Source organism: Argentina anserina, chromosome 7 (assembly GCF_933775445.1).
Source record: "Argentina anserina chromosome 7, drPotAnse1.1, whole genome shotgun sequence".
In the NCBI taxonomy this organism is placed as follows: domain Eukaryota; kingdom Viridiplantae; phylum Streptophyta; class Magnoliopsida; order Rosales; family Rosaceae; genus Argentina; species Argentina anserina.
This window is the reverse complement of record NC_065878.1, coordinates 4269398-4280073: the sequence shown is the minus strand read 5'-3', so window position 1 is coordinate 4280073 and position 10676 is coordinate 4269398. Positions and strand designations below refer to the sequence as shown.

At 38.4% G+C, this 10676-nt stretch overlaps 1 protein-coding gene across 1 annotated transcript; it reads right to left on the bottom strand.

Annotated features, from left to right (window-relative positions):
- Positions 1-1722: 1722 nt before the first annotated feature.
- Positions 1723-4114, bottom strand: LOC126801901 (WAT1-related protein At5g07050). Its single transcript, XM_050529383.1, has 7 exons — positions 3810-4114; positions 3652-3714; positions 3366-3482; positions 2851-3100; positions 2575-2736; positions 2331-2482; positions 1723-2168 (listed from the first exon to the last, which is right to left on the bottom strand). Exons 1-7 carry the CDS (start codon positions 4010-4012, stop codon positions 1916-1918), a joined length of 1200 nt encoding a protein of 399 aa, XP_050385340.1. The 5' UTR covers positions 4013-4114; the 3' UTR covers positions 1723-1915.
- Positions 4115-10676: the final 6562 nt, after the last annotated feature.

The following is a 10676-nucleotide window of genomic DNA, read 5'->3' as shown; positions in this document are numbered from 1 at the left end:
AGAGAGAGCATGTACTAGTAGACTCCCGATATAGAGTTTGAAATGAGAGGACTGACGACTAGCCAAGTGTCGTGTGGTCTCGTGTTTGTTTCCCGAGGGAGCGTGGTGTTAAATATTAATTTACTTGGTTCGGTGTGTATAGAACGTTATATTATTGTTAAATATTATTTGTCTTAGTAGGTTGGGCGGCTGCGGTATAAGACGAGCTACAAGTTCCTCGGGTCCAATGAGATTAGGTAACGAACATTGCATACTCAGTTAGGCATTTTGACTTATATTTATGATTTGTGTTTGTGGAGGTTGTGAAATTGTGGGGAGCACGAAGGCTCCAAGTGTTGAGGTTGGATTTAAGATATTAGAGTGTTTTTTATGCAGGTAGAGTCGGCTACTTTCAGGAGAGACTATGCCGAAATTTTAGTATATCTCCTTTGACAGTTGTCCCCGCATGATTTGCCTCAACATTAGGGTAAATTTTGGGGCAGGTCGTGTCTGATCTCCTATATTCAAAATATGTAATGGATAACGGCGGGGATGATATCTTGATCTCCATCCCCACCCAATAAGAATAAAATATATATTATATATTTTTTTAATATTAATAAATAAATAAATATTCATGTAAATAAAAACTTTTTTTACAGTTATTATTTTATTTTGAACTAGACTTATATTTGTTTAAGTTGGATTAATGTAAAAAACTAATTTTATCATGACATTTGATTTTCATTTAGACTTTTACATTTTTCTATACTTCATATGGATTTTTATATAATATAATAAAGTATCGTTAACGGGTATGAGAAACTGATCCCCAGTGGCAATGGAGATGAGGATGGGGAATACCCATTACTTTATAACGGTGATTAGGGCGGATACGTGGACGTAATTAAACTTGGGTATGAATATGGTATTTCGATTCCTTGACGCTACCCTGCCCATTGCCATTCCTATTGCAAATTGTCCAGTAGTATTTTTTTCCCATAGACGAAATTATGTTGATTATGTTGTTATTTCTTATATATGATAAAGTTGAAAAGTTTGCTGCTAAAACGATTGTAATTACGTACTTTTTATAATAGCTTAGGAATATAGTTCCAATGTGATGGTAGTATATGATATGATTCTTTGGAATCTTACATGAGCTTTATATATGCAACTGAATAAGAATCTTTGAGAGTGCATGCATGATTCCACTGATCAGAAGCTTCTGCATGTGACTAAACAATATATAGAATCGTTAACCCAAAGCAAATAAGGTACCGGTTCCCCTATAAAGTGAAAATTAGAGCCAACAGGATGATTATAATCTGAGTTACAAACGTCCTGTTCAGAGTGAAATGGGAATCCCACACGATAAGGGTATCATGGCCATGGCCTAATTAATTAAGGAAGCAAGGGCATTATATTTGATCCAGAGCATTTGAAGTAATATTGTTGAAGAGAATAAAAACCTTATTTAATTGTTAGTGTTACAAACGTTATTTTCAAAATGAGCATACAGATGTACATATATTCTGCTCTGTATTGTAGTGGAATTATATGAAAGCATGCATTTGAGCAAGTAACGGTGAGTGCATGTAGATTCAGAGAAGGCTGAGAAGACAACAGTCAGGTTGGTACCAACACTTGGCTTAACTTCAACGTATCCAAGTGTCCAACAAGCCAAGCAAGTAGAATCAGCGTCGGTGACGTCAGCAGAGAGAGAGAGAGAGAGAGAGAGAGATATTCTTAGCTCGGAGATTCTCTTAATTAATTTTATAATTTGCTCGATGGAGCTCATTACAATATTTCCAAGATCGACATCGACTACGTACATACTGAAGATTAGGTACTCCAAAACCCCATAAAATTTATATTAAAAACTCAAACAAATTCTTACGAGGAGTTGAAAAGACCACAAAAAAGGCCAAATCCCTCACTTCCCTGCTTTCATGGGAAGTTCACAGATGGGCATACAAACAGCCACTGCGGAGAGCTTGTTAGCTTCTGCTTTCTTCACTTCATTAGCTTCAATGTCTCCATCCATGACTGACACGACGGACATGCCGTTTGTGTGAGCTTCCTTTATTACCTCCGGTATCTCATCGTCTTTGTTCTCCAATCTTTCTTTGTGCTTTCCCCAAAGGACGGAGTACAGTCCGGCCACGATCAACACCGATCCCAGTACACTGTATGCACCAGTAAAGTAATTAAGTACTGAACTAGAAAAGAACGATGGAGACTAAACTAGGTAGATTGACTTGTCGGAACTGCTCATATAGTATTTTCCTGTAAATCGGAAATAATTAATATGCATGCATGTAAAAAGCATATAAGAAAGAGATAACTACCTTCCGAGAAATATTTTCTCTGCCAAGATGAAGGAGCCCATGACAGCCACAATGATCATCATCAAAGGGCTAAACGCAGTTGCAAATACGGGACCTCTTTTCTTCATCACTAGCCCTTGTACATAGTATGAAATGCTTGATGTCACGATACCCTGCATATTGAAAAGTCAAAATTGTCATTAATTGAGAGAGACCGTGCGAGACAGAGATGGGGAGATTGAGATTGATCGGTCGAGGTACATACAGCATAGGCAGCAGCAAGGAGGTTCATGTCGAACCCGATTTTCCAGACAGAGGGTTTGTGCTCCATCACAAAGGTGACCGCGATGGCCTGGAGAGTTCCGATGAAACACACTAGCGATGTCAGAGACAGCTGATGATCCTTGTACGTCTTCAAGGCTTTGTTCTGGTGATGGTCATCAATAAGTAACATACAGTTCAATTAGTTACTTTCATTTGTGAAATTATAGAGTATGAGGTTTAGACGTAACACGTCGTCCGATCCAGAAGCTGTACTTACTTGCAATACAAACAAAGAAGCCCAGGCAAGAGTGGCGATGGTGAGGAGCACGGAGCCTAAGAACCAGTATTTGTCGCCGGTTCCGGTGGTATCGGTGACATAAGATGATTTGGGTTGAATGTATTTAGACCACAGCATCTGAACGACGGGGCCTTTGTACAAGGTCATCAACATGGCCCCAGCCACTGTCACTACGGTTCCTGCGACCTTTGCTTGGCATCTCACTGTCTTCATATCTAGCTTTTCCATCCTTTTTGAGTTTGATTCAACCATAGCCAAATTAATTTAAAACAGTTAATTAATATGTGACGTATCGGCTGCAGGTAGCCAAATGTGTTTGATAATAAAAAGGGTTCCAATAATAATGTCTAGCCGATATATGTGCTACAGATATGATTCAATCAGTCTCGAGCTCATATCATTCATGTCATATAAAGTTTTAAGTTCATCTCCCTATCACTTGTCACTTGGAATCAGAAAAAGACGGGAATCATTTCCAATATTTAGTGGCTTACCGGCATATGACAGCCAAAACAAACGTCATGGCTGGGAGCATGTTGCTCATGGCACAAGAGAATGTTGGAGATGTCAACTTCAACCCCGCATAGTAGAAGTTTTGGTCGATCACAGGCCTGTAAAATGGAATACATCCAAATCAAGGATAATATGTTCATCGACGATCACTTGCTGGATATGCAGCATGTTACTGAGTAATTAATTGCATAATATGCATTGTAAAGATCATATTTCTGGTCGACTTAAATGACGCAAACGATGGATAAGTTCGAGTTAAGGACTAACCCAAGAAGAGCGAGAATAAATATTTGCATGAAAACTGGGAATGTTATCTTTGGTTGTGCTTTCCTGCAATATTGGAAAACCAAGGTTAATCATCGTACTTTGCCGAGTTCTCCATCACAAGAGTATAAACAGACGATCGAATATGTACTGATTCAGACCTCTCAAAAAAGAATGCAAAGGGAGCTATAACAGCGGTGGCAAAGGCGTGCCGGTAAACTACGAGCACATAGTGGCTCATTCCTCGGTTCAGAGAAACTTTGGTGATGATGTTCATCCCGGCGTAGCCGAATTGCAACGAGATCATTGCAAAGTAGGGTTTCGAATTCTCAAGAAAGTTGCTGAAGCAAGTTGGGTTCACCATTTTATTGTAAAATAGAGAAAAACCACGGGACCTTTTGCTTAGAACTAGAAGTGATCAGTTAGATAAAGAACAGATCAAGATATGGAGAGAGAGAGAGAGAGAGAGGAAAACACTTGAAGATGTGTGTTTTTCTCCCTAGAGAGAAGTAAGTATGCTCACCCATATTTATATCAAGTTGGGAGGGGACTGTACGTACTAAATTATACTCTTCTATCGATTTCGACATCACTCTCTACTTTATTCTTCTCAAATTTCAGAATTTAATTACCATCCAGTATAGAAATATTGTCAAATATAAATGGACTTGGTTTTCAAATTTTTATATTCACGATCTCTTTCAAGATTCCTACGAGAATCCTATCTCCTACTCATTGTGATAATAATGGAAACTGAGAGTAGTTTAATAACAATATTTTATGAGACAGAGAATCGTGCTGTATTATGTTCTCGATCTTATGTTTACGATGTTTACGTACGGGATCGATGGGTGATTAACACGATTTCAACAACACATATGCATGAATTTGATCGGTAAATGGATCGTCAAATTGCTCATATCCAAGATAGTTAAAGATACATTTCAGACATCCGTAGAATTTTATTGTTCTTTCACCATTATGTAGGACAAAAACAAATCTCTCATTTTCAGTTTTCAGAATATACAAAGTAATCTGCATTATGAAGACTCTAACCCAGAACACCGATCGATGTGTTCTATAAGAGAATTAATGTACTTCGATATCTGATGCATTACTAGTAGCTAGGAATTGGTCACCGTTCACTAAACTCTCAAGCTTGTTTCAATAAGTTACGTACCTGACGCGATCAGAATCGGCTTTTGCAGCCAACTGATTCACTATTAGATCATCATATCAAGATTCGTATATGGAATCATGTTCGGAAAGTCATCCGCTGTGCCTATGAACTATGAAGCCCCTCAGGACACCTTAGATCTCAGGCTCTCAATTCAATCAGCTTGATTATAGTCTTTATTTCAATAGTTTTAGCTTTTAAGAAAATCAGTAAAGTGGTTGTCCACAATTAAGGTAGGCAATGTACAATCCCATAACATGCATGTTGGTTAATTAATCCAATTGTCTTTACATGATGAGTTAGCTAGGGGGAGGTGGGATACGCGTGTCACATCATTGATAAAAAGCATGCATCAAGTAATTAACCTCACTACTGGAGTAAAGCTATTGATGACATAGATTCCATTTATCCTAAAGTAATACGGAGTATATAGAATCGACCAATAATTGAGCATATATATCGAAAAAATAAAATTAGTTGATGATCTCATGATGTGCTTGCTTGTCCCGACAAAAACACAGTCTCGGATCAATCCACCTTTATATTTGTGAATGACAAATAGTAATGCATGGATATATCAGCTAATACAGGCCATGAATAGTGTACATATTCTAAGGTGCATGGTGCACAATCCCTTAAAAACAACCGGCCCCAGATATTTAGTAGTTTTTTCTATCAAAACTACACACGCTTACGTTTACTCTCTCGTATCCAACACAATTTCACAATAAATCCTACATCTGAAGCTATAGATGTAACGACCCTAAAATTTCAAGCTTAAAAACTCAAAATTTCAAAGTCGTTAAACACCAAACAATTTCAACGAATCGAAATCATTTAAAATGCCACAGCGGATCATCTCTGAGTTCAAAATACAACTCAGTTAAACCGATTATTACAACCCAAATTATAATTCAATATTATAACAAATGGAATTGCGTAATCCTCACAACAAACTCACAAGATAGTCACACAAAATCCTCACACAAGCTGGAGATAAATAACTTCAAGTCCTCTGAGCGGTCCGTCAATTCCCGCTAATCCACACCTGCGGAGTTATCCACTACACCATCGAATTGGTGCACCGGGATTGTAAACACAAACCCGGTAAGAAGGTACTTGTCACGACCAATTCGTTAAAACACCACTAAGCTAATGTCATCTCATACCTTACCTTCAATAGAGTTACTTCACCGCCATTGCGTCTCATTTGGACCTGTGGCATTGTGAAGTTCCAATCCCCAACACCAAAATAATTAAATCCTGAAAGACCAGCGTTCTCATTTAAATACTCATCTAGCAAATAATTAATTCATATCGCCACATTGAGATTTCTCTATCACCTTATATTTCTTACTCAGCCAAGAACAATGCGTAACATCAATTTTCTATAGCCGAACCAAAACAAGTTTGGAATGTCACGTCGACAAAATGTGAATCTCATTCAATAATTGTATTACCACTTTATGGACGTATCATACGCCCTACCACTCTGTTACCAATAGCGTTAGAGATGCTAGTCACGAAAATTTTCGTTAACCACCTCCAACCTATGGTCTACACATCTCTTACCTGAACATAATATCTCAACCTTGTTAGGCTTCAACTTAGATTAGTTGCATAACTAAAATCTAGTCCTTAACATTTAAACACTGAACATCCCTCAATATAGGGTCAACGCTCTCTATCAAGACTCCTTGATAGTTCTCTGCCCTGATAAGAAACTATATACTCAAACCTATTAGCATTCCAGTATCTGGATCGCATGACAAACTCAGAGAGTATTGTAGCGTCTCTAAGCTGATCGCACCAGTCATTAAGTATTTGAATTCATTTGTCCCATCCATACGGCGTCTTCGTTATAGGGGCTATAACACAGTATCTCCTGAAACGTCTCACTTTACTCTGATATCACAACGATGTCTGTGATAGCTACTTCAGATCCACATACTCAACATATGCCATGACTCAAGCTCTCATGGCATTATCCGCCTCGAGTCAAAGATACGAAACTCTGGTTTCCTGGGTCTACGAATGAACCCACCATGTCAAAACAATCAATCACCGTGTACTGCGTACTCAACCAATCAATTCCTATGATCACATCATAGGTGTGATCCGGAATCACGATCAAATAAGCAGAGAACTCTCCACTTCCAATCACAATAGGACAAGCCTTTCATTGTCTCCAATTCGAGGAACACTCCAAATGCGAAGTGACACATAAAGAGTTTCTCATAGATGTAGAAGTCAATCCTACCATCTCCTCTACCGAACTATCACTAATAAGTGTCGATATTATATTCTTCTCTTTCTCAGGGTACTCAATCATCTCAAAGTAGATTATGATGCCCTCGATCCAGTGGTCCACTACCATATGATCCAGGCCTCTATGAAATAAGACGTTGACAGACGATTAAAGTCCTTGATCAACTTAACACACGACTATCGTCGTCTCTAACGACAGCAGCAGGGTCAACCTGTTCTGCCCGTGGAGCAGCCTCCTCGTAAAGGTTCTCCACATTGCGGACTCGGCCTGCAACCCTACCTCGGCCGCGACCTCTCGTCTGTCCTCGGCCCTGTTCACGGCCCTTTTTCCAAATTCATCACCATTCAACAATTAACACTCAGTCATACATGTGAAGTCTCAAATTCGACAAAATAGATCCAACCAATATCAATCATGAAATTTCAGAAGAAGGTGAATCATCGGAGTATCGTCACAATACTCTCTACAGGACCAAACCATAAGGTATGGCTCCTAACACTCTCGCGTACCCAATAACATATCAATACCGAGGAGCATGTGATGGGTGCCCGCCTGCAGTCGGATCATCGCTCACGGATGGTATAGATAATCGCCAAATACGCACTTAGGCTCTGATACCAACTGTAACGACCCCAAAATTTCAAGCTTAAAAACTCAAAATTTCAAAGTCGTTAAACACCAAACAATTTCAACGAATCGAAATCATTTAAAATGCCACAGCGGATCATCTCTGAGTTCAAAATACAACTCAGTTAAACCGATTATTACAACCCAAATTATAATTCAATATTATAACAAATGGAATTGCGTAATCCTCACAACAAACTCACAAGATAGTCACATAAAATCCTCACACAAGCTGGAGATAAATAACTTCAAGTCCTCTGAGCGGTCCGTCAATTCCCGCTAATCCACACCTGCGGAGTTATCCACTACACCATCGAATTGGTGCACCAGGATTGTAAATACAAACCCGGTAAGCTTTACAGCTCGTATGAGTAAAATGAAAATATAACTCGCATATTAATATATATATACGAAAATCCACAAATCAAACAAATATAAATGCACTCATGAGTCAATGGACGGCCCATCTGGTTGTCCCAAAGAAATATGAAAAGAAGCGTTCATGAGAAATTAAGTAACCCTTCTGGTTACCCAAATGCATTTATAATACGGGTACCAAGAACGCTGGTACACATCTGTTACCCCTCTCGTAATACACCGCCGATATTGGATAGCCACCCGCTACCCAACATCCAAAACAATCTGAGTACCCATGAGCAGATAACCACCCGTTACCTCACATGCAGTACTACGGCAGACAGACTAGAGCTCTAACTGTATCGTAACTTTCGCCCGGCCAAAGGCTAGGTTCCGACTTGCAAAACACGTACAATAATCTCACATCATATTGTACCAAATCAAGTCCGAAGACAAATCAACATTTTAACAATCTCAATGTTAAAATCACGTACAATAATCTCACATCATATTGTACCAAAAATAAAGTCCGAAGACAATCAACATTTTAACAATCTCCATGTTAAAATCACGTACAATAATCTCACATCATATTGTACCAAAAATCAAGTCCGAAGACAAATCAACATTTTAACAATCTCCATGTTAAAATCACGTACAATAATCTCACATCATATTGTACAAATCAAAATCACATGCTCGATATATAAATCTCGTCATCAAAATGACATAAATCACGATAAAATCATAACAGTATATTATATAGCAAACTATATATATATGTACATATTTACCATTTATACAATATATATATAATCCATTATATCATATACATGTCATATTTCATAAACACGTCCGAAGACAAAAACTCGTCCGAAGACAAAACTCATTCAAAAACAAAACTCGTCCGAAGACAAAACGTTTTAACAAACACCATGTTAAAACCACGTACAATAATCACACCTCATATTGTACAAATTAAATCACATGCTCAATATTTAATTCTTGTCATCGAAATGACAAATCCCAATGAATTTATAACAGTATATAATATAGCAAACTATATATATATATGTACTTATTACCATTTATACAATATATATATAATCCACTATATCGTATACATGTCGTAATTCAATATTAAAAACTCTTGTAAAATCTTGAATCTCCGCAAGGGTAGATTCGTAAATATGTGAGATTTTACTCACCTTCTTTCCTGCGTGCAACTTCCACGACCCTGAAAGTAATTTCCTCACTCGTTTCGTCAGTCACCTAATAGCACGATAAATGCTTAGAAAATGATACTTAAAATATCAGGTGACGAGTTCAGCACAGCTAAATGTTGTTCATAAAACATTGTTCACGGAACACTGTTCATGTTTACTAATCACTGTTTTTACTAAACCACTGGTCACAGTTACTGTTTTACCAAAACAATGTTTATAGTACTGTTTTCACCACGCTACTGTTCACATTTACTGTTACAGATCACTATTCACAGTTACTGTTACATATCACTATTCACAGTTACTGTTACAGACCACTATTCATGCGGAGGTACTATTCACAGTTACTATTCATTCGGCGTTACTGTTCACCGCCCGCCACCAATCATCACCAAATTTCACCACCACAACCTAAACAACATTTACAACAACTTCCTAGTTGACACCAAGGTCTAAATCCGAGTCTAAACAGTCCAAACAACGAAGAACATAAAATCGGCACTATTCACAAACCCTAGAAATTGAAATTTTGATTCGGGTACTTACACTTCAATTTGGCTCGATTCCTTTTGTGGGAATGTTGCTGGGACTGAGACAAGCAAAACCCCCCAAGAATCTCGAGGCATGGTGGCCGGAGGAGGCGGCGCCGCCACAACAGTAACTTCCGGCGGTTACTACATCGTGTGTGGTTGTCGCCGAAGTGCAAGGCGTAGCCCAAAAGATGGAGCTCATCGAGCCCGTCAGTTTGATAGGTGGCACGACACGAGGCGACGTCGGATGGTGGAGAAATCGGCCGGAGAAGGTTTTTGGGTCTGGTGAACAGTACCCGAGCTCGGGTGAACAGTACCCGATCTGATTTTTAGAAAAAATCTGATTTTCTGATTTTTAATCTCTTCTCCTTCCTTTTATACTATTTCCAAAATCGGAAACAAACTTCCGACGTTAATAATTTTTGCGTCTGACGTCCGATTCGAACGCATGACATGTCCACGAACTCGTATCGATGAGCTCTACGACTTTCGTGAATGAAGTTTTGGCAACCGAGCGACGGAATAAAAGTCGATCTATACGTTGCGGTAACGTTACGTTTTCTAATTAAACGATCCGAGAATGTTTCCGTTTTCGTTTCGAAATGTCGCAAACCTCCAATTGTAGTCTTGAATTAATTTCACAAATTTAACACTTTGAAAATACTCGACATTTAGTTTCTAAAAATTCAGGTTATTACAATAGAGTACGTATGAACATACTCAATGTAATAGCCAAGTAGCCAAGACTAAGGAATATGATATCTAGCTAGCTAATTATTGTCGTTACAATATTATGTACGTTGTAATTAATTAACTATTTGATTAGCTCGCGGTTTAGTTGT